The sequence below is a fragment of the Chionomys nivalis genome, chromosome 9 (genome assembly GCF_950005125.1).
Source record: "Chionomys nivalis chromosome 9, mChiNiv1.1, whole genome shotgun sequence".
NCBI lineage: Eukaryota > Metazoa > Chordata > Mammalia > Rodentia > Cricetidae > Chionomys > Chionomys nivalis.
In genome coordinates this window covers 21359859-21383987 of record NC_080094.1, presented here as the reverse complement: position 1 = coordinate 21383987, position 24129 = coordinate 21359859, and the positions used below count along the sequence as shown (strand labels likewise).

At 51.8% G+C, this 24129-nt stretch overlaps 1 protein-coding gene across 3 annotated transcripts in view; it reads left to right on the top strand.

Moving 5' to 3' along the window:
* Dlgap4 (DLG associated protein 4) overlaps positions 1-24129 on the top strand; it is a 152298-nt gene that overhangs the window by 80548 nt on the left and 47621 nt on the right. For all 3 annotated transcript variants that reach the window (XM_057780264.1, XM_057780263.1, XM_057780265.1), the window contains exons 3-7: positions 9038-10106; positions 12368-12612; positions 13771-13885; positions 14921-14971; positions 17693-17933. In XM_057780264.1, the coding sequence (XP_057636247.1) occupies positions 9111-10106; positions 12368-12612; positions 13771-13885; positions 14921-14971; positions 17693-17933 (1648 nt within the window). In that variant the 5' untranslated portion in view covers positions 9038-9110. The remainder of the gene's footprint in view (positions 1-9037; positions 10107-12367; positions 12613-13770; positions 13886-14920; positions 14972-17692; positions 17934-24129) is intronic.

Below are 24129 nucleotides of genomic sequence, written 5' to 3'. Positions count from 1 at the left end.
GTCTACATGCATGTGGAGGTCAGAGGTCAGCCTTGCTTTCTGACACAGTGTCCCTCACTGGCAGAGGCCTTCTGATTTAGGCCAGGCTCAGAGAGTTTCCTGTCTTCCTTCCCAGCATTAGGATGGAAGATGTGTGCTGCTAACCCAGCTTTTTAAAAGTGTGGGTTCAGGGGATCAGACTCAGGTCCTTGAGCTGACATGACAAATACTTTACTCCTGACTCCTGGGTGCTCTTCTGCTAGGTAGTCTGAGGGTACAGAGTATGATGAGGAGCTGAAATCAAGGCCCACCATGATCTGACTCCAGGGGACTGTCCCTTTAGCCCCCCACCCCTGGGACAACCTGTAGACCCTCCGCATTCCCAGCACCTGGCTCCTTTGTCTGTGATTTGTCTGTGCTCTTCACTTTCATGACATGTCCTCCCATGGCAGGCAGGGTGGTTCACTTTCATGACATGGCCTCCCATGGCAGACAGGGTGGTTCACTTTCATGACATGGCCTCCCATGGCAGACAGGGTGGTTCACTTTCATGACATGTCCTCCCATGGTAGGCAGGGTGGTTCACTATCATGACATGTCCTCCCATGGCAGGCAGGGTGGTTCACACCTGTAATCCCAGTGCTCAGCACCCTGAAGTAGGGGGATCGTGAATTCCAGACCAGCCTGGGCTGTATAGAGAGATCCTGTCTCAAAACATAAAACTAGACAGAAGAAGCATCTTCCCTGTACCCTCTTCTAGTGAAATCTTACTCGGTCTAGGAAGATAGCTCAGTCAGTGAAACGCTTGCTGTGTGAGCATGTGAACCTGAGTTTCGTCCCCAGAGCCCGTGTAAAAGCCACACTTGTAATCCCAGCACTGGGGAGACAGAGGTCCAGTAGATCCCTGAGGCTTGCTGCTGAGCCAGCCTAGTATGCCTGGCAAGGTCCAAGCCAGTCAGAGACCCTGTCTCAGAAACAAACAAACAAAACAAGTCGAGCAGTACCTAAGGAACGTGAGGTTAACCTCTGGCCTTCACACACATATAACCCCTACATATGTGTATACACACGATGGACCTTACTGACCCTCAAAGGCCTGGCCGCACCGCATCTCTTCTAGGGAGCCCTCCTGTTGCCTCAGTGAGTTCTAATGTTCCCCCACACCGGCTGTGTCTCTGGCTTTGACACTTCACGGGATGTGTTTTTATTTGCCATCTAATTGTTGTATTTCTGCCTCCTGCACTTGACCACAGGCTGGAGGGCTGGGACTGAGTGAGTCAGAGCAGGCCCCATAAAGGCTGGAGGAATTGAATTAAATGTGCTGGCAATGGCTACATTCTGACCATTTTGTTCTGTTTGCCAGCTTGACCTTCCAGAATGGTCCCTCAGCGGGGGCTAGAATGGGGCTAGATGAAACAAGCCTCCAGGGTCCGCCTACTCCTAGCCAGAGCTGTCAGCCAGACAGCAGGTCAGCATGCCCCTGTACCACCTTTTGCAGACCCTGCAGGCCAGCCTGGTGAAGTCCTGCTGAAAAGTTAGAGATAGTGTTCCCCTGAGCAAGGCACCAGCCAGAGGATTTGGGAAATGGTGGCAAATTAGATGTCACTGCCTGAAAGCCGAGGAGCAGCATGAGGAGCATGGACAGTAGAACTGAAGTGCCTGGGTTCGAATCCTAGCCCTTCTCTGTGTGACCTTGTACAGGTTATTTCTCTGTGTCCCAGTTTGCTCTCTGGAGATACAACTCAAAGACCTACTCGGAGGCTGCTGTGAGAGCCCTACCTACTGTGTGTGCCACTTGCTGTGGACGTGCGGGAGGCAGGGGAGAGCACACTTCAGAAGAGCTGACCTGCAGGACTATGGGCTTCCTGCAGCTCCTCAGTTCCTCTCTGTAGGAGGCCTGCTGACACTTTATGGGGTGTTCTGCATTTATACTCGTCCTGAGGCTCACAGAGGGGGTAGGGAGATATATTTTTAAGCTGAGCTAGGATACACATAAAACATACCAATCCTTTGTGTGTGTGTGTGTGTGTGTGTGTGTGTGTGTGTGTGTAGGCCAGAGAAGGTGTTAAAGCCTTTAGAGTTGGAGTTTTATGCATTTCCAAGATGCTCACCTTGTTACATGGGTGCTGGGATCTGAACTCTGGTCCTCATGACTGCAGCAATTGCCATCGGGCCGTGCTCCAGCCCATCTCACCAGCACCGATCATAGCCTTCTTTTTAACTTTCTATTTTAAGACAGAGTCTCACTAAGTTGTTCAGGTTGGCTTTGAGCTTAACTGTAGCCCAGGCAGACACTGAATTTTCAAGTCCATCCTTTCGAGCAGCTTCACTCTACAGTGGTGGCTTGGAGCACACTTCCAGTGCAGACCAGCCATCAGCACCTGCATTCCAGAGTTCCTCCTGAACCCCTACCAGCCTCACAACCATCAATCCCCAGTGCCCTTTCCCAGCCCCTGGCAGTCACAAAGCTGCCTTTTGTTCTCCAAGTTTGCTCGGCCCAGGAAATTACGTGTGGTGTGCCTGACTTTTCTTAGGCTCTGTGCCCGCTGTGGCTAAGTGTCGGGACTCCTTCTCTTTTGATGGCAGAATAATGCTCCACCATGCAGCAAGAGTCCATACCTGGTGGGTGAGGAGACTGTGGCCTTGAGAGGTACTTGTGTGAAATCCACACCTCAGTAGGATGGCACTCAGAGCCTGTTCTTGCCTGCCTTTGTCCCCCTGCCCACACAGGCTCCTCTTGGCTGAGACCGTCATCTTCATTGTCAAACAGAAAAGTGGGGTAGAGAGGTGACCTGCAGCAAGTCAGCCAGCACCAGTGCCATGGCCTCCACAAGCACAACAAATACTTTTTCACTGTGGCAACTGAGGCTGACAGGCAAAGGAAGATGATGAACCCCTGCTCAGCTCAAGAGCTGTTTCCATGGTGACCTCTGAGCTTCCTAACCCCAGCCCTTCCCAAAGGCCGGGGAGTATCCACCCCAGGGTGGATTTTTTTGGCTTTATCTCTTCCTCTCTCCCAGTGAGCAGCCCAGCTCTCCCCACAGCCTGTCCCCCAGAGTCTACCCCATCTGAATTCCTCATGCTTTTAGCAGCTTTTCACTGTATCCTGTCCTGGGCTTGCTTTGTGCTCAGCTCCAGAGACAACACAGAAAATGACACAGGTGTGTTCCCTTCCCTTTTGTTGCATGAGAGAGAAACATTAAAAACATAAGCCACTTTGAAGAATAACCAGAGGTACCTGGGGAGCGTTTTGAGTGTTTGGAAATCATTAAGGCTGGAGAGAGAGAAGGACAGGACAGAGTAGAGCATCCTTCCTAGCTGTCAGTCAGGGAAGTTCTCTGAGGAGGTGATGCTTGAATGGGAACTTGAGGCAGTACTAGAGAAGTGCTGAGAGGGAACCACAGTATTGTATGGATGAAGGTCCTGCGGCCAGGAAGACTAGGGCGCTGGAGAAATGCTAATGAGATTAGTGACGAGGAGGCTGGAGTTAAGCCAGAGAGTGAGAAAAGACCTGAGATCCGTTTAGAGGAGCCAAGTAAAGGAATTCTATCTAGAGTTTCCCAAGGATGTCTCATTTGCCTCGCTGTGCCTGTTTAGTGTACGTAGGGCTTACAGTTCCTACTGCTATCTCCTTGTCTTTTAGTCATCCATGAAAGATGGGGGCTAAGCATGGCCCCCCATGACCCCTAACATCTCACCGGAGGCCAGGCAAAGTTGGATGGGATTCGGTCACGCGAGGGCCCTGCTGGCACCAAGCCTCTCATCCCAGGGACCCAGTACCCACGTCCTGGGCCATTGCACAGAGCCCACTCCCAGGAAAGCCAGGAGTCCCTCTGACTGTCTCAGAGAGGCCAGGGCCTTCTGTGGAGACACTGAGAGCCATGCATCCTAGCAGCCCTTCCCTCAGTCTTGTCCACCAAACAACTGGTTGATTGAATGTCACACTTTTCAAACAGTTGCTATGGACACGGACTCAGCAGGAAACACGTGGGACCTGGCACTAGTCCGGATCACGTAGCCGTGAGAAGGGAGTTAGAGCCTGGGATCCCACTTCCGTGGGCAATAGCGAATGCAGGCCTCGAAGCCACACCCAGATGCCCTCCTCCTAGCTTGGGACTTGAGCCACCAGAGCTGTTTCCTCCTCTAACATAAGTGTCTGCGTGGCAGACATTTCAGAGTCGGCAATACAGTAAACCTGTATGATGGCACACAGATTCTGAAGGTCAGGAATAGCCTTGCAGCCTGGCTCTCGCCTGGGTCCCTCGGAGAGCTGCATCATGTCACTTTGGCAGGTCTCAGCTCCTACCAGACTGGCTTAGGGCTTAACAGTCAGCCAGCATGCCAAAAGGGTAAAGCAGATGCCGCCTTGCCTTTCCCAACCTGGTCAGAGAGGCCAGATAGTGTCACTGCCACAATATCCTGTTAGTGACACGGGACACCCAGGAAAATGTGATAGGAGGTGGGGTCACACAGGTATGTTTGACCAGAAAGTTGGTACCAGCGACTGAAGAACACCCACAGCGCAGCATTCGCTACACAGCAGGCACTCCCTACCACTATCTGCCTGGGTTCCTGATTCATTTCATGGTATCCCGAGATTTCCTGCCATTCTTTCATCTCAGCCCTCTTACCTGCTGTCTCCAGGCTCTAGGCAGAGGGCTAGTGACACAGAAAGGACAGTGACACTGGTGTTCCGGCATAGGAATGATGTATCTGGTGGCACAGCAGAGAGGGGCTCCGGGTGGTGTGGTTAGGGGTGGTCTGTCTGTGCACGTGGCCTGGGGACCTGGCCTTGAAGGAAGTCAAGGAAGATCTTATAGCAGATAGGCAGAGCATTTCAGACAGGACCAGGCAGGGAAAGGGGGAGGAAATCAAATTACCCACACCCAGGGCTAGAATGAAGAACCCTTGGGGAAGGCAGGAATGAGACCAGAAGGCAGGCAAACTGGCATTCTGTCTGAGGTCCAAGGAGTCTTGGAAGGGATCTGAAGCCTGGCCGGGTGGCTCATGCCCAATTCCAGTGCTAGAGAGGATGTGGGAAAACTCGTGTGAGTTCAAGGTCAGCCTGGACTGCATAGACGAGACCTGGGCTTAAAAAATATATAGGTGGAAAGATGGCTCAGTGGTTAAGAGCACTAGCTACTCTCTCAGAGGACCTGGGTTCAATTCCCAGCACCCGTACAGAAGTTTAGAACTGTCTGCAACTACAGTTCCAGGGGATCCTGTTCCCTCATCTGGCCTCCACAAGCAAAACACACACACACACACACACACACACACACACACACGATGCACAGACATACGTTCAGACAAAACACCCAGACATATAAAATAAAATAACTGTTTGTTTTGGTCCAGGATTTGCCTGTCTGAAGCAGTGGCAATTGAGCCAGGCAGGGCTGTGCAGGTGAAAAGGCAAGACTCTAGGAACACGGTGAAAAGGCAGGTCTCCGGGGACGTGGTGAAGACACAACTGTTGAGGAAACATTTTCTCTTGAGCCCACTGGAGTGAGCGGAGAACAGCATGTCCTGGTTTCTGACTCGAGCTGGTGGGAGGAACAGACAATGTAGATGTATGGGGGGGGGGGGTCTGTCCAACATGCAGAACAAGACACTGAGGAAGCAGTTAGGTGACCGGAGCTCAAAGGGCACAGTGGGTTGAGGACCAAAGGACTAGTTAGTTATAGGTGGCCTTGTACACTAGGATATCAGCAACGACAGAGTGTGTGGAGAAGCAACTGGACTCGGCTCAGACGGCAGGGGGAGAGGTGGGAGCACAGGAGGGAGGATGTCCATAGTCACTGCCAGACCAGCAGCACCAAAGCCCTGGCGGCCATGAAGAACCGTCTTCCCTCCCACACAGCACGTCTCCAGAGAGCTAGCCCGGGACTGTGTGCTCCATGGCCCGCTGTGAATGCCCCAGAGTGTGTGGTGGTTCAGCCATGCTCACTTCTAGCATCTCATCGCTCAACTCACACCCTAATCCCCCCGGTTGCCTCCCTGTCTGCCTTACCATCAGGGCTCAGCAGTGAGTAGGACTTCCCACCCCTTTCTAAGCTCCTCCCTGTGGAGCCAGCTCCTCTAGGGGCTGCAGATACATGCTTCACAAGAGTCCAGAGGGGCAGAGTGGGGAATGGCTGAATGGTTAGAGGTTCAGTCAGTGTGGGTGTGGTTTGCCATGAGCAGGGAAGAGGGATCTACAGAACATTCTGGGTGAGGGAATGATGTATTCAGGTAACTTTTGCTTCTGGAGGAGTCAGGCTGGGTTCTGTCCCTGGCCTCATCCCCATGTAGCTCCCCCATGCTCGTGGGCTCCAGGATGAGGTATGGCAAGGCAGGGAGGGCCCATCCTGTGGCTGGTGGCTGGGAGCGGGTGGTGACTGCAGCCATGGAAGCACCACAGAGCCCAGAGGGCTCCCCAAGGCAGCAGTGTCTCCTTCCCCTGAGTTTCCATGAAGGCAATGAGGCTTATATTAATGAGAGGCAATTATGGGCACCCGGATGGGCCTAAGTATAGCTCATTGAGAAAGGCGGCACACAGCAGCCAGCTGCCTCCCCTGCAAGGCCACGGGTGCCTATTTTAAACCTCCCTATGGTGAAGCTCTGCCACCCCTGGGCTCTGGGCTGCGGAGGGGCTGGCATGCGGCAAACCCAGAGCCCTGAGAGACTCTGAGCAGACACTCAGACCATCTGCACTCAAACCCCTGCTGTTTTAGAGAGAGGAGGTCAGCTTGAGGTCACAGTAAGAAAAGGCGGACCCAGGATCCGAATCCATTTTCAGCTGTATGCCAACACTCCGCTGTACTGGAAGCATCCTAGACCGTGAGGCGTGGCCTGTCCACAGGAGCACAGTGAATGGCAGGGTGGAGGGTGTGGAATGGCGGTGGTGTGACTGACAACACAGCCAGCCCTCGTCGTAATCTCATAGCCTAGGCTTCCTCCAGGTGCCACTGAGGAGGAACCAGGCTCAGGGAGCTGATTTAGTCAACGCCAGGCCTTCCCTAGGGACACACTGATGTGAGATTACGTCAGGGTCCACAGGAAACCGATGAGCCCGGTGGTATGGATGTTCCCTGGGAGTCTCTAGAAAGGCTCTGGAAGAGGCCAGCACACAGAATCAAGTTGAGGGAAGAGTTGGACCTCGGGGCAATCCCAGTCGAGGCTCTGTTGATCCCACAGGGAGCGCTGAGTAAGACCCTGGAGGGGTGTCTGGAACAGAGACAGGGGCATCACGGTGGTGACCAGTTGTTAGATTCAGGCGGCCCCGGGGACAGAGTGGAGCCTTGCAAGGATTTCCGTCTAACTTAGAGCGATTTGTAGTGGGAACTTGGCTGTGAACTGCAGCAGCTGGTGCTCTTGGCAGCTGCAGCTGAAGCAGTCAGTGCAGAAGGACATGGGGCCACCAGAACACACCGTGGCCCCAGCGAGAAGCCAGGCATGGTGGTGAGTGCTTGTGATTCCAGCACTCAAGAGCCTGAGATACGAGGGTTTCTCATTCCTCTGCTCGGGTGGGGAAAAGCTGGCCTGTCTTCTGGGAGGTCATGAGCACTAGCAAGCCACCATGCTGGGGGAGGAAGACCAGTGTTAGCAAAGCTTGATCAGAACTGGAAAGGAGGAAAACTCACCAAAAACCCGGGAGAGAGGCCAGGCGGTGGTGGTGCACGCCTTTAATCCCAGCACTTGGGAGGCCAAGGCAGGAGGATCTCTGAGTTTGAGGCCAGCCTGGTCTACAGAGCGACAGGACAACCAGAGCTACACAGAGAAACCCTGTCTTGGTGGGGGGGGGGGGGGGGCGACAACCTAGGAGACCTGGGTTTGATTCCCAGAACCCACTTAGTGTCTCAAAACCATTTGTAGCGTTAGTTCCAGAGTATCTAATGCCCTCTTCTGGACTCCTTGGGCACCAGGCATGCACATGATACACAGACATACATGCAGGAAAACACTCGTATACATAAAACAAAAATAAATAGGTCTCAAAAAGAAAAAAAGCCACAGAATGGGAGATTGTATTTGCAAGCCACGTATCTGATAAGGGCTTAAGGTCTAGAATGCACAAGACTGACAAACAGCTCAGTGGCACTCAGAGGACGTCAGTAGATGTTTCTGCAAAGAAGCAGAGGAACGGCTCAGAGGCACTGTAACAGATGCTCGTCGTCACTGTGTGTGAGGGAAATGCGTCTCAAAGCCACAGTGAGAGTAGACCACCACTCTATCATCCTAGACAGCAAAGATGGGTGGGCCTGTGGGCTTATTGGCCTCTCTGGTGTCCGTGGTCCCAGCATCCAGCCCAGAGGTCACATCTGGGGAGGGACAAAGAGTTTACAGGGCATGAAGATCCCTCTGCTAAAGTAGATCTGGACAGCACTGTCTTTGGTCACAGGTAAGGTAGGCCCTGAGTAGCCCTGCTCTTTGGAAGCCTCTCTGGCCCTAGAAAGGGCCGAAGACAAGGAGTGCTGAGGAGACCAGAGGAAGTGCCTCACAGAGCACTGTGGGTACTCGGGACCCTGAGAGTCCCTGTCTAAATGACTCACACCTGCTTCCAAGGCATTGTGGGATACTCCCTAGAAACCCTCCTTAGATTGGCTGTTGGGGATGGGGTGGATAGCGCTTTGGATGGGTGTCCGTGTGTGGCACCTCATGGTGAGGCAGTTGGGGACTTGAAGAACATGGGAGTAGGTAGCTCCTTGCCCACGTTCCGCTGTGGAAGTGGGAGGAGTCCAAGAACTCGGGGTCAGAACTTGGCTTTCCAGGTTCCCACGAACACCTTTCTGTTCAGAGAGGAGAGTGTGCTTTGCTTAACATTTGGCTGGCTACTGCTGTCGCCTTGAGCACATGGAGACTCTGCTGTCCCCTCTGGCCGAGGACCCCGTCCAGTGTTGATGCGTGTGCAGCAGCAGCCATACGGAGGACAGCAGCAGCTCTTGTCCTTGGCCCCGTGATGGCAAGGGCAGACTTCCTGCCTTCAAGCCATCCTCAGGCCCTCCTCGTCCGGCTCCCTGCCCTATCTAGTCCAGTCCAGTTGACCAGCTGACCACTCTTTGTCTTTTCTCCCCAGGACAGCTGCTGCCTGGGACAGGTGACCCGGGCACCCCACTAGGGCAACGGCCCCTGCCCCACGGGCTGGGATCATGAAAGGCCTCGGTGACAGCCGCCCCCGCCATCTGTCTGACAGCCTGGACCCACCCCATGAGCCCCTCTTTGCCGGGCCTGACCGCAACCCCTATCTGCTGTCGCCGACAGAGGCCTTTGCCCGGGAGGCCCGCTTCCCTGGGCAAAACACACTGCCTGGAGATGGCCTCTTCCCTCTCAACAACCAGCTGCCCCCACCAAGCAGCACCTTCCCCCGAATCCACTACAACTCGCACTTTGAGGTGCCCGAGGAGAGCCCGTTCCCTAGCCATGCCCAGGCTACTAAGATCAACCGACTGCCCGCCAACCTGCTGGACCAGTTTGAGAAGCAGCTGCCTATCCATCGGGATGGTTTCAGCACCCTTCAGTTCCCCCGGGGTGAGGCCAAGGCCCGGGGCGAGAGTCCCGGCCGCATTCGCCACCTGGTCCACTCTGTCCAGAGGCTCTTCTTCACTAAGGCACCCTCGATGGAGGGCACCACCGGCAAGGTGGGTGGCAATGGCAACAAGAAAGGTGGCCTGGAGGACGGGAAAGGCCGGAGGGCCAAAAGCAAGGAACGGGCCAAGGCTGGGGAGCCCAAACGGCGAAGCCGCTCCAACATCTCAGGCTGGTGGAGTTCAGACGACAACTTGGACGGTGAGGGCGGTGCCTTCCGCAGTGGCCCTGCCTCAGGCCTGATGACTCTAGGCCGCCAGCCAGAACGCACCCAGCCCCGTTACTTCATGCACGCCTACAACACCATCAGTGGACACATGCTCAAAACCACCAAGAACACTGCCACCGAGCTGACCGCCCCGCCACCCCCGCCTGTTCCCCCTGCCACCTGTCCCAGCCTCGGAGTGGGCACCGACACCAACTATGTCAAACGTGGCTCCTGGTCCACTCTAACCCTCAGCCATGCCCATGAGGTCTGCCAGAAGACCTCAGCCACCTTGGATAAGAGCCTACTAAAGTCCAAGTCTTGCCACCAGGGCCTGGCCTACCATTACCTGCAGGTAGGGTGAGGGTGGGGCCGGTAGGGTAAGGGTGGGGCAGGTAGGGTAAGGGTGGGGCAGGTAGGGTTAGGGTGGGGCAGGTAGGGTTAGGGTGGGGTTAATAGGGTTAGGATGGGGCAGGTAGGGTTAGGGTGGGGTTAATAGGGTTAGGATGGGGCAGGTAGGGTTAGGGTGGGGTTAATAGATTAGGATGGGGCAGGCAGGGGAATGATGGGGCAGGCGGCTGTGACTTGGAGTCCTAGCTGGGGCCCAATTCAGTGGTGAGGTTGCTTCATGCTGTGCACTGCTTTGCTCAGCTGTGCGGTCGGAGGTTGGAGGACCTGTTATTGAGAGAATCCCCTGTGCTTGCATGTTCTCAACAGGCGTATTAAGTAGACCCTTGGGAGCCCAGCCCCGAAGAGACTGAAATGTGCCCCTGCCCTTTAGGTGACAGATCTAGAAGCTATACCATCTCACACTCACACACACACACACACACACACACACACACGACCAACACATGGCATTCTAATGGTCAGCTTCCTGCCACGCCCATGAGACTGGATACTTCTTGAGGACACCAGCCACATCTGATGCACCCCTGTGTTACCCAGTACCCAGGACAGAGTCTGGTGGGGAGGAAGTGCTCAGAAAGGGTAGATGGGCCACATAGCTAGAAATAAGTACGCAACAGTCCTGAGGACCAGAAACAGATGGGGGTCAGTGTGGGTGAGGGGCAGCCTAGGGCCACCAGCCCAGAGGCCTGACACCTGGGGTGGGCGAGTCTTTCCCTTTTCACATAAGGGAATTACTGAGGAGCTCATGCAGTGAAACTTCATGGCCTGAGAGCAGCCAAAGGCTTGACTTCGGCATTGCTGTTTCACGGTGGGGTGGGGCAGGGTTCTGCGTGACGGGGTGTGTAAACAGAGCCAGTGGTAGACGTGACAGGTACACATCACATGTGGAAGGGGCTGCTCTTATAAGTAGTGAGCACTTTGTCCCCAGGGTGTGCAAGCACAGACCTGACTGGCATGAAGAAGTCGCATCAAATGCATGATGAAAAGATGAACTCCAAGGTGTGACAAGGCCCAAGTTCTTGTCATTCTATATAAAACTCCAGGGACAGTGAGACTATGGGGAGGAGTAAGCTTTTGCAGTAGGAAGAAATTGAAATCTAGGCAGCCTGTTAAATGTATGTAGGGGGTTTGTGGCTGTCAGTCTGCTTCTTTAGTTCATATTGCATCCAATGTGAGAAATGCTTCCAAGACACAAGAAGAGGACTCTGGGTCTGGGGCTTGTGCTGCCTGCTGGTTGAGAGTGAGCAGGTGGGTTGGCCACAAGTTCTGAGCAGGGATGCTCAGGGTCCCATTCTCCGGGGATGGTGTGAATGTGGGGTGGACCAGCTAGTGATTCAGGAGGGAGAATTCACAGGTCTTGGTGACTAGCTGGCTAGATGGTCAGCTGGGGTTTGTGGGAACGCTGAGAGAACCCCTGGGAAGTAGTCAAGGGTACAAGAAGGATGTGCTACTATCGGGTCATGCTGATCAGGGAGTGTGCATTTGAATCCCTGGTAAAGGGCCTGCTGTGTGCAGAACCCTGTGAACCGTGTGTGTGGTGGCAGTCTTATGACATGTGTGTCCATGTGCAGTAGTTGCTGGTGTGAGTGTGAGCAGGGGTGTGCGATGTGAGTCATCTCTAGGTGCACATTGGATGGGGTGTGTCCTTGGAGAGGTGTGAAACCTGCTGGGAGTGTTTGCTGAGGAACCCAGAGACCAGGCCTGCTGAGCGTATTAGATGCATACATAGGACAAGGCTCGAGCTTCTTAAGCATGTAAATGCCAAGATGTATCCAAAGTGACCATGTAGCCAACGGTGTGAGTCAGGGACCAGAGTGTATGGAGACTGCACACCCCACCCCAGAGCAGCTGTCAGTGATGGCCATGGAAAGGCAGTGGAGTCCCCTGGAATGGCACAAGTAAAGAGATGGGACACAGAGGGTGTTCAGTAAGCATAGCTGCCGCGAGGCCATTATGATCTCTGGGGAGGGACAAATCCAGTTTGAAATGAAAGCGGGAACAGACTTGCTTAAGGCCAGGCAGAGTCTAGAGCCCAGGCAGTCTTCCTGATTCAGACCTTCCTGATGCTGGGTGATCAAGGACAAGAAAGCTAGCCACAGGTTCAAGTTGCCAAAGTGGAACCGGGTCCATGAGGACCCATTTTCTGAGTCTGAAAGCCAGACTGACTGCTACATTCCCTCTGAGTCCTGTCCCTGGATATTCCAGGTGCCCGGCGGGGGTGGAGAGTGGAGCACCGCGCTGCTGTCCCCTCGAGAGGTGGAGAGCTCAGTGGAGGGGCCCATCCCGTGTCGGCGCATGCGCAGTGGCAGCTACATTAAGGCCATGGGCGATGAAGACAGTGATGAGTCTGGGGCTGGTAGCCCCAAGCCTTCACCCAAGACTGCAGCTCGGCGGCAGAGCTACCTGAGGGCCACGCAGCAGTCTCTGGGAGAGCAGAGCAATCCCCGAAGGTGAGCTACAACCCTTCCTGGGGTCTAGAACAATAGCCCTGATGGAGCCCCGCCCCTTCGCGTATGCCACGCCCCTTGGGGGCTTGAGCCGCCCCCTTAGTGGGAACCCTGGCCTGACAATATTTCCCTGAGGAAGGCCTCAAAACTTGAAAGCTGATCTCAGACCAGCTGTGTCCCCTAGGTGAACCTCACACTTGTACACGGTGTCTCTTGGGAGCCTGGCCTTCCCCCTCTTTTGCCACCCTAGGAGAACTCAGCCCTGCAGATGGAGTCTGCTTCTCAACCTCAAGTCCAGGTGAACACCTCCCCTGTAAGGACTTTTTTATGCTTAGGCTGGCCCTGCTTGCTAACACCTGTTCCCAAACAGTTTCTTCTACAGTTAAGCTCTGCCCATAGTGAGAATTGGGGTACTTTACCCACCCTTCATGAGCAGAGCCCAGGCTTTGGTGAAAGGATCAGTCATAGCAATGGTTGCCGTCTGTTGACCTTGGCCTTGCTGGCTACCATGCTTGCCCTGGTGCACTTAAATTCACACCCTGAAATCTTTATCCCAGCCCCAGCAGTGCATCGCTCCCATTCCATAAATGGGGTCCATGAGATGGGAATATGAGGTGGCCTCTCACCAGGAGCACTCTACAGAAAGCTGGAGTCTATCCAAGCCCATGTCAGGACCCCAAACTGACCAAGGCTGTGTGTTGTTTCTAGACTAAGGCAGGGTGAGAAAGACTGACAGACTGGGCCTGCAGGGTAGGTAGCAGGTCCTTATCCAGACATCATCGTGGTGCTGAAACCTTTTGCGCATTTATAGGTAAATACCAAGGCTAAGGGTCTCTACCCACCTTTGTCTAGTCTCTGGAATTGCCCCCAGAGTTTCAGTTTTGTAGACTTGTACTAGGCAGCTTGGCCACGAGCTTAAAACAGTTAAATGCAGGCACGTTCTGCCACCTTGAGGCCACAGTGGGCATAACAAGTAAGGGCCGCCTGTTTGCCACAAATTTTACTAGGTCTCCCAAAGGTGGGAGTTCTCCCTTTGCTTGGAGCCCCACCCCCTTGCCCAGGCTGGCAGTGCCTCCACTCCCCTGCCACTGAATGATCCTGGCCTCAGTCCCCCATGCTAAACAATGGATGGGCTGAGCCTTGTCCCCCTCTGTCACCCAGGAGTCTGGACCGTTTAGATTCAGTGGACATGCTGCTGCCTTCCAAGTGCCCCAGCTGGGAAGAGGACTACAACCCCATCAGTGACAGCCTCAACGACTCCAGCTGTATCAGCCAGGTAGGGGTGATTAAGAGGTCAGGCGGCTTGGCGCATTGCTGCCCTCTGTCCAGAGCGCTGTGTTCAGCTGCCTCCTCCATGTCCCAGGCTTGGCTCAGATGTCCCCTGCTCAGAGAGGCCTCTCCTCGTCACCCTGCATACAGTAGTCCTCTGTGCTGTCCACAGACCCTGTTCCAGTGTCATTGCCTGGAATTATCTTAGTTTACTAACCTGTATGTCATTCTGCCTCGTGAGACCAGGGGTCTCTTTACATACTGTCTGGTTCCCTGTAGGTCCCCATCACCTCACCCAGCACTCAGCCAGGCAGAGGCTTACTGTATGCTTTCTTAGTAGGCATGGCATGCCTTGGCTCACCCATCTTACCTGCTCTCTCCTCTCCCGGTCTCCCTGTGTCTGCCCTTCCATTTCTCTCTCTCCCTCTCCCCCTTCTCTCTCTTCCCTCCTTTCCCTGCGTCCCTGCCTTTTATCCCCTCATTTACTACATTTTCCCTAGGTCTCCTTGTGTCTCCTCCATAGTTCCATTTTTCACATACTCTTTCTCCATCACTGCCTTCCCAGGTACCCGGAAAACCTTTACCCTTAGTTATACAGAAAGATAACTGAATCTGCCATATTGGGGGTTCCCACAGACTTCACCCACTGTTCCATGTCCAGCCCAAGTGCTCTTCTAATTCAGGCTCCTCTGACTTTTTCCTTCCCCCAAACTTCACCCCTAAAAGATTGAATGTCATAAGCTGCATAGGTAGCCACAAAGTTGCATACAGCCCAGAAAGAGAAAGGCCTGGGTATTGTCTCTGATCTGTGCTCTGGCTGAGCTGCCTGCCCAGGTGAAAAGTGGCAGACAGTGCACCCATGGTACCAGGAAGAACAGAGAGTGCACATCCTCAGTAGTGCCAGCCCCAGAAGTGAGCTTCCCATTCCCGAGGAAGCCAGGCAAAACCTCTGTGAACCAGAATCCAGCTTGGGTGGGGAGGAGTCTGAGAAGACCAGACCAGGCCTGGCCCTCCTGTAACCCACACCCTCTTTCTCCTGCAGGTTTTTGGACAGGCTTCCCTGATCCCCCAGCTGTTTGGCCATGATCAACAGGTCAGTATGTTGCCACTCTCTTGTACCCCAAATCAGAGTGCAGGGCTGGGTCTTAGGCCTCCAGGCTGGATAGGTCCGAGCAGAGCTGCTGTTAGAAAGGCACCCCCAGTAAGGATGGAGTTGAGGTGCACATCGCTGTCCTGACTCTCCACTCCCTGTACCATCACCTCACTGGGGCTTAGTTTGTCCTGAAAACAGGGAACGCATGAGCCAGGCTCTGGGCAGACAAGAAGTCTCTGCAGGGCAATGGAGCTTCTCCCTAATGCCTTCTGCCTCCCCTGAAGCCTGGGTCAGGCCAGGAAGATTTTAGTTTGGACAGGTTAGGGGCTGTGAGGCCTTCTCTGCCAGGTCCAGGATCTCCTAGTTTTCCCCTTTCCAGAGCCCCAGCAGGACCTTTTAGGATGTGGGGGTGTTGAAGTGAATGTGGAGACTTTTTAAAAATAATTTATTTAACTTTATTTTATGTGCATTGGTATGAAGGTATCATATGAGATCCCCTGGAAGTGGAGTTACAGACAGTTGTGAGCTGCCATGTGCGTGCTGGGAATTGAACCCAGATCCTCTGGAAGAACAGCCAGTGCTCTTAACCATCCAGTATATTACTCTTTAAGGGATGCCCTGTAGGCCAGGCAATTCCTCCATCCTGCGACTTTCATAGGTGTATGGCAAGCATCTGGCATTAACATGAAAAGTCCCACGACAAAGCCTGAACACAAGAAACATTCAGAGAGCCTCACACAGACTACTTGACAGCTCCTAACAGTTTGGGAGCATCTGAGCAAACAGTTATAAACACTTGTTCATTCCATACAGTCACCTGAATTATCGGGTACATGTGACCAAGACCCCTGCTCAGATGATGAGTTAGCTCATGTAATCTTGGTTTTGTTGTTTTGAGCAGGGTTTCATATCCCAGACTGGCCTTAACTTTCCAATGTAGCTCACCTACCCTTAAAATCCTTATCCTCCTGCCTCTGCATCCCAAGGACTGAGATGGGCAGCTGCAGCCAGCTCTCATCTAGTCCTGTCTGCTTTCCAAGCTTCTTCCATTAGGGCATAGTTCCAAAGCAAGACCTTGTTGCCCTGGGCAGTCAGAGGCTCTCAAAATACCTCAGTTTGCAATGCAGCTCTGAAAGATAACCGATGCTTTCATATCCTCAGTAGGTATATCTGGGGTATGCCCGGTGGCCTGATTTTAACTTAGCAGACTATCCAAGAAAACTTCCTGTAGTGGTATCCAAATGTTCTACAATCCATGTTTGTCCACGTGGCTTTTGATCCAATGAAATATGGCTATGATGGCTACCAAACTTTATTCAATTCTAATTGATTTAAACCTAAATGGTATAGTCATATGTGGCTCATAGCTACCATATTGGAAAGCACAGATTCAGACCTTTCCAAACATCTTAAATTGAGTGACAGGTGATCTAGGCATTTGACCTAAAGGCTTCACAGGCCATTAACTACCCGAGTCATTTCATTTTGTGCAGACAGGGAGAGAACTGAGAGAGCACAGGGCTGCTGAGTTACGCCAGCCCACATCCACCTTTCTTCCACAGGATACTCAGTCCACTGTGCCTCCTCCTCTAGCTATAGGTCCCCCAGGCTTCACCTACTGTCCATTGGTGGTCAGCTGACTCTTTAGTTTATGCTGCACGGTCCCTAGCTACCAACATAGCCTGAAATTGGAGTCAGTAAGCCCTACCAGAATCTTCAGAGTGTTATGTGTGGTGAGGCCCCTCTGTGCCACACCTCTAGCTTCCAATTTGCAGGATCCTGGGTGATCATCTCTGGAGGGATGCTTAGGAACTGTGTAGATGAGGCTGAAGTAAATTTGAGATGGCAAATATACCCGCAACCATTTTCCCCATTGTCCTGGCAGACATCAGTTATCCTCACTGCCACTACCCTCATTCCGGTCTATATTCTTCCACAAGCTACTGCCTCAGCTCATCTCTAGCCTCTGCCTCCTCTCCAAACCTCCCCCCATTCCACAGCATCCGCTCGATCACTATTCCATACATACGTAGCTGGAGCGTTGGCTCGGCTCTTCCCTCACCAGGTACCCTTGACAAATATCTTCCTTTTACTAGCCCTCGAGGGTTTGTTTGGTTTGGGGTTTGTTTTTTGTTGTTATTGCTGCTGCTGTGTTTTTGCTTATAGAAGTTAGTAGACCATACAGTGGTAAATATCCACCACACCTAATAAGACTCCCATTCTAACATTTAGAGCAGACATTACTAATGGATCGCGGCCTTCTTTCCTACTGAACTCAGGTGTAATCATAAACTCTTTCGGTAGATTAGTACAAACAAAAAGATTTAATCTTGTTAACATCCTGTAATATTCATTGTAGATGGGGAAACTGAGGCCCACAGAGGGGCTGTTTACTTAGGAGCCTATCTGCACTGAGTGAGGTGGAAGGAGGAGAGACAGGCCAGGAAGAGTCAGACAGGGAAAACCTCCAGCCCTAGCCGGACGGTGGTGGCGCACGCCTTTAATCCCAGTACTTGGGAGGCAGAGGCAGGCGGATCTCTGTGAGTTCGAGACCAGCCTGGTCTACAAGAGCTAGTTCCAGGACAGGCTCCAAAACCACAGAGAAACCCTGTCTCGAAAAACCAAAAAAAAAAGAAAAAAAGAAAACCTCCAGCCCTGAAGCTGAGTAGACCAGCAAGGACTGGCAAAGCTGGCCTCTGATGCCTGCTTCTGTCTGGACAGGTCCGGGAGGCCGATCTAAGCGACCAATATGAGGCAGCGTGTGAGTCGGCCTGCAGCGAAGCTGAGTCCACGGCGGCAGAGGCGCTTGATTTGCCACTGCCTAGCTACTTCCGCTCGCGCAGCCACAGCTACCTGCGAGCCATCCAGGCAGGCTGCTCGCAGGAGGAGGACAGTGTCTCCCTGCAGTCTCTCTCCCCACCGCCCAGCACCGGCAGCCTCAGCAACAGCCGCACGCTTCCAAGTGAGTACAGCAATGCCGAAGGATTAGTATTTTGTTCCATTTTGTGTTGTTTACAAGAACATGGGAAGTGTTCAGTGGGCAGCCTGGGGAGATGCTGGGGAGGAACCCATAGGTCACCAAAAAAAAAAAAAAAAAAAAAAATGGTGGAGAACAAAGGTGGCCTTGAAGCCTAAACAGGTGGCAGAAACAGACTGTCCACTGGGCAGATGATGGAGAGGTCTGGAACTCTGGGATCCCTGGCTGCTTTCTGCATAGAGAAGCCGCCTGCTGGTAGGTGAGGTTTACTAAAAGGAAAATACCACTTGGGATTAGCTGTGCAGACAGAGCTATAGGGAAGGCAGGCACCTTCAGGGAAGGAAAAAAGAGCACAATGAAGGGTTAAATCTGCTTCCAGCCTTGGGGGGGGGGGTGAGTTCATCTTTCATATTCATAGTCAGGATGGCCTGGCCTTCCTCGGATTGTTTGGACTTCTCTAAAGATGAGAATAATAGGAAGTCAGATCAAGGGAAAGCACAATACAAAGTCTGGGATAGTCGAGACGACCTTCCGTGTTCTCTTCTAGCCCTTCTTCCTAGACCCCATTTCCCCATCTCTAAGGCAGACCCTAGAGAGTCCTGGGGTACTGAAGACTGTAGGAAGCGCACCTGCCCTACTCTCACCAGGCACAGACCCTAACTAAACACCATCTGCTGGGGTGTGACAGGTAATACTGTCACAGCTGCTTCTCAGCCTCAACTCTGCCCCTGTGTGATAGCAGGGCAGTGGGGTTGAACTAAGGATGGCTGCTTCAAGTGCTCAGCTGCTGTGTGCTGTCACTAAGTGAACCCGAGGCCCACAGATGTACCCAGTAAGCAACGTGCTGATTAAATGAACTGGGCTTGTCAGGTGTCAGAGCAGAAACAGTAGTAGTCCCTCTTCACCTCCCATATCTGCAGCTGTCTCATCCCACCTACTGGGGATCCGTCAGGAGATCTCTAAACTCTGGCCACTTTTACAACTGAAGGAAGAGGCTTATTTTTAGATATTAGGGATCCAGTCTAGTCTGCTCTCAGAACTTCAGACCAATTTGCCCAAATCTCATGCAGCTGCACCGGGCTCCTGCCATAGCTGGGAAACCCTGGTGGGGAGCTAGGTGTCGTGGTTGGTGTCTTCTCTGGATCTTGCTCACTGTTGTTGTTGCTGGTTCTACTGCTTCCGGGACTCTGAACAACTGAAGCCATAGTCTGATCTTTTGTCCTGTCTGGAAGGGACTTCCTGGTACCTTCTTTCTTGGCATGAGCAATGCTGCTTCCTACTCCCCTCAGCTTCTCCATTTGGTGGTCCTTCATCCCCATTTAGCCTTTTTGCTGGGCAGTTTGTCCTAGAACAGAGTCCTCTAAGGACAGCTGCAGCCCCACCCCCATCCCATGACATTTAACCTGTTGGCAAAGCAGCACAGTTGGCTGTGGGAGCGTGGAGTATGGAAATGCCCGCTGGTGCCTTCCTTCCAGACCTGCTGTCGTGCAGGCAGACCAGCTTCCCACTTCAGAAGTCCTCCAGCTGGACTGGAGCCTGCCATTCTATGGCTTTGGGATTCTTGGATCTGGAATCCAGGAAGCTCTGCCAGGCTGTCCCAGAACTCTGCTGCAGTTCCATGGGAGTCTCAGGTAAGGATCACACTCTCTCCATTCTCGTTCTTGGTGAATGAGATGGACTTGGAAGAACGCACAGCGTCCATAGAAGTTCACTGCAGATAAAGCCTCACTCACCAGTTTCCTTCAGCCCCCATTACTCATGAGTGAATAGATCAAAGATGCGTGAGCGCTGTTCATCCCAGAACCAGGTGGGCCCCTCGGTGGCTGAGCTCTTGCTTCACTAACACTGTAGAACAAACACAACAATGAACATTGCCAAGTTTGTCAGGCTCTCATTCTTCTCCTGAGACCAAGGTCCTCCAGAGATCGGTGGTCTAGCCAGGATGTGTTCATCTCATGAGGGGGCCGAAGGCAAGATAGCAAGCCTAACTACAATACAAGCACATTCAAGGCCCACATAAGCAACAGCCATTGGCTAACTACAATACAAGCACATTCAAGGCCCACTTATCAACATCCATTGGCTAAAGCAAGTTGCATAACTGAGCTCAGTCAAGGGTGAGGACCCCTCACGACTGTAGAGAAGACCGTGTCCCTGTGGCAAAGGGTGTGGACTTAGAGAGGGTGAAGGATTGGTGGTAATAGTTCAGTCTCTATTCCTCACATGAATTCATGCCTCTCTCAAGGTCTCCCAAATGCTTCACACAGCCACAGTGTTGAGATCTGTGATTTGTGCCTGATCTGATTGTAGCCCCTCAGAACTGTGATGTAAACGCCCATATTATCCTCCCTGTAGCACAACAGCCTCTTCTCCAATGAAAACTTGATTTAGCAAAATAAGGACAGGCTAACTGCCACTCATACTCTGTTCAGAAAGGAGAGAAAAGGATTCAGAGACTTACTGACTCAGGGTGATTCTGAAATCCTTCTGGTCAACCTGAGGCACATACTTTGAGATAGATGAATATTCCTGAAGATTTCTTTCTTTTTTTTTTTTATTTCTTTTTTTTTTTTTTTTTTTTTTTGGTTTTTCGAGACAGGGTTTCTCTGTGGTTTTGGAGCCTGTCCTGGAACTAGCTCTGTAGACCAGGCTGGTCTCGAACTCACAGAGATCCGCCTGCCTCTGCCTCCCAAGTGCTGGGATTAAAGGCGTGCGCCACCACCGCTCGGCTCCTGAAGATTGCTTACACTGAGAGTATGAACTCTGGGCTTCAGCCTGCTTCCTCCCTAGGAACAATAGGAAGGTACATCTACTTTAGCTGAAGCTGATTAGCTAGCCCAAACATATTTAATTTAATTTAATTCCATGTAACTGTTTGTGCCAAAGTCATATCCACAGCCATATTTGAGTTAGGCCTCTATTTAATTATTCTTACTTTGGGCACACCAAGCTTCTGTGAGACCACCCACTGAGCTTTCTGATGGCTCCTTTGACCACCCGAGATGTTTTTATTTATGTATCTGTGTGTGTGTGCCTGCTTTTCTGTATATGTACATGCATGCAGCTAACCATAATGGCTAGAAGTGTATGTGAGTATGTCAGATCCCTTGGAACTGGAGTTACAGCCAGCTGTGAGCTACCCAATGTGGACACTAGGCACCAAACCCCATCCTCTATAAGAATAGCATTTTTTTTTTTTTGACAGGGTCTTTATTATGTAGCCCTGGCTAGCCTGAAATTCTCTTTAGAGAGTAGACTGGCCTTGAACTCACAGAGATCAGCCTGCCTCTGCCTCTGAATGCTGAGATTAAAGGCCTGCACCACTGCATCCAGCCTGTGTGGTATTTTAACAGGCAGTGACTTTGGTTTGATCTTTATCCTAGGCTATATCTTAATTTGAGAATGATCTACTGGCTGGCGGCTGAAATTGACAGATTTATTTTTCAACTCAGCAAGTTCTAGGCTCTTCTTATTTCCCCTAAGTATTCCTGACAGATTGGCTGTTTCTTTTGGGAGGTCTTCTCTCTTTTAAGTCCTCATCCAAAGGAGCCAGCTCTTGCCCAAGTATATCTGCTCACTTAAGTCACTGTAGGTGAATTTCACGGAGAGGTCTGATGCACACAGAACCCAGGAATCTTTTTCAAGCCTCCCCTAACAGTTTGCTCATTATTTCCTCTTGCTTGGTCCCAGAGCCAATGTGATATATCTTGGTTATTATTGCAGTCACACTCTCTACTTTGTGTACCACCTCAGTGCTGCTGCGGAACAAACAGTGGGGAACAAGACCTACTGATTCATGAGCTTGCAGGTCAGCTGGCTTGGCTCCCTGGGTCCAAAGGCTGTTCAGGAGTCAGTGTCCCAACCAGGCCATGTTCTTCCCATGGGGATGACAGAAGGATAGGAAGACAACCTCATATTATAACACATTCAGTTTCTTGGTTTCACATCTGCAAATAACCAGTTGATGAAAGCAAGTCATTAATCCACAGCTGATGGCACAGAGCTTTTGTGAGCTATAACTAAGGGCATGATTACAAAGAAGAACTGAGAACTGAGATCATTGGTTCAGTCTCAGCCCCAGTATCTCCATCCTTCTATCCATTTATCTATCTAGTATGACAATGGGTTTGGAAGAGTGACTCAGTTGGCAAAGTGCCAGCAGTGTGAGCATGAGGACCTAAGTTGATCACCAGTACCATGGGGGAGGGGAAGCCAGGTGTGATGATATGCCTATCTTAGTGTTTTATTGCTGTGACGAGACACCATGACCAAAGCTACTCTTTTTTTTGGGGGGGGAGTCTCGACAGAGTTTCTTTGTATAGCCCTGACTGTCCTGGAACTCATGAACTAACTAACTCAGAGACCTACCTACCTCTCTCTGCCTCCCAAGTGCAGGCATTTAAGATGTGCACCACCACTACCTGGCTCAAGATGACTCCTACAAAGGAAAACATTTAATTGGGTTTTATTTACAGTTTTTGAGGCTTAGTCCATTATCACCATAGTTGGGAGCATGGTGGCACAAAGGCAGGCATGGTGCTGCAGAAGTAGCTGAGAGCTTTACATCCTGATCCTCAGGCAGCAGTCAGAGACAGACAGACAGACAGACAGACAGACAGAAAGACGGACGCAAAGAGAGGGGCACAGACAGACAAACATATTTGAAACCTCAGTGACAAACTTCCTCCAACAAGGCACACCATCTAATAATTGTAATCCTTCTCTAACAGTTCACCAACTAGGAACTAAGCATGCAAATACATGAACCTATGAGGACCATTCTCATTCAAACCACACAGCCTTTAATCCTAGCCCTGAGGAGACAAAGACAGTGGATCCCTCACCAGTCAGCCAGCCTCCCCAAATTGGTGAGTTTCTCAAAAATAAGGTAAAGACTGAAAATGACACCCAACATATACACATCCACCCACATGTGCATGTTCACACACATGAATAAATGTGTGCACACACACAAACATCTGAAGACACATATATACTGACTGGTACTTACACATTTCCATGTGTACACCTAATTCAACATACTCCTGCACAAAGTACATGCCTGTGTGTCTCCATCAATGCTCACCCCCACACACCTGTAGGGAAGCATGCCTTAGTAGACTGGCACCCCAAGTTTTCCCGTTTGCCTTCACTGTAGGTCCCACAGTGACTGCCACATACCTGCTCCTGTTTGCCCTCTGCTCTTCTCTTTCTCAGCAGGTAAACTCACCTGCCACCTAGGAAAACCAAAGCCACCAAATTTTCAGGTCTCTGGCCAGAACTGCAGCTGGTCCATGTGGTAGTTTGGGTACTGCTCCTCACAACCCTTCACTCCCATCTACTCAAGTCACATGATGTAGTTTCTACTACGATTAGATTAGAATAAGGTCTTTTACTTCCATCTGCCAAAAGTTTGTCATAATAATTATATAATTCAATTATGTCTTTATTGTGATTTGAACCCCGAAGGCACAAACTAGGTATCCTGTTTTGTTTTGTTTTGCTTGTTTTTTGAGGCAGGGTTACTCTAGGTAGCCCTGGCTATCCTGAAAACAATGTAGACCAGGCTGACCTTGAACTCACAGTCCCCGAGTGCTGGGATTAAAGGTGTGTGCCATCACCTCCCAGCTGAAACGGAGCATCCTTAATCAGTATAAAACTTGTACAACCATACATGGCAACTCTGTCTGTAATCACCTGCCTCGCCACAGACACGCAGTCACTGTCTCCTACTCAGAAGGGTCCCCTCCCTTCCACCCTGCTCCCCCGACTAGTTCTGAGCCTGTGTTACTGAGAGGCGTGTAGCTCTTTGTCTCCACCCTAAGCACATGTGCTCGCAGACCAGATGCAGGCAGGTGGGAAGATGTGGGTGCTGGGTGGATATCGAGGCAGTGGGCGCTCAGCAGAACCAACTGCTCTGGAGTGGCCAGGCCGGGTATGTAGCTGCACACCCACCACCCACTGCTGGCAGCTTCCCAGCTCTATTGCCAGCACCGCCATCTCCCTCCCCCTTTCTGACCCAGTTTCCACATTCCAGAAATAACTCTGGCAGGTGACTGGCAGGCGGGGTCAGCAGTGGCTCAGCTGCTGCTTGTATATACCCCTCCCCAGCCAAAGGACACCAGGGAGGGTACAAGAGGGCCATGACATGACCCTTTGGTCTGCCTCTGATCCTGCCTCT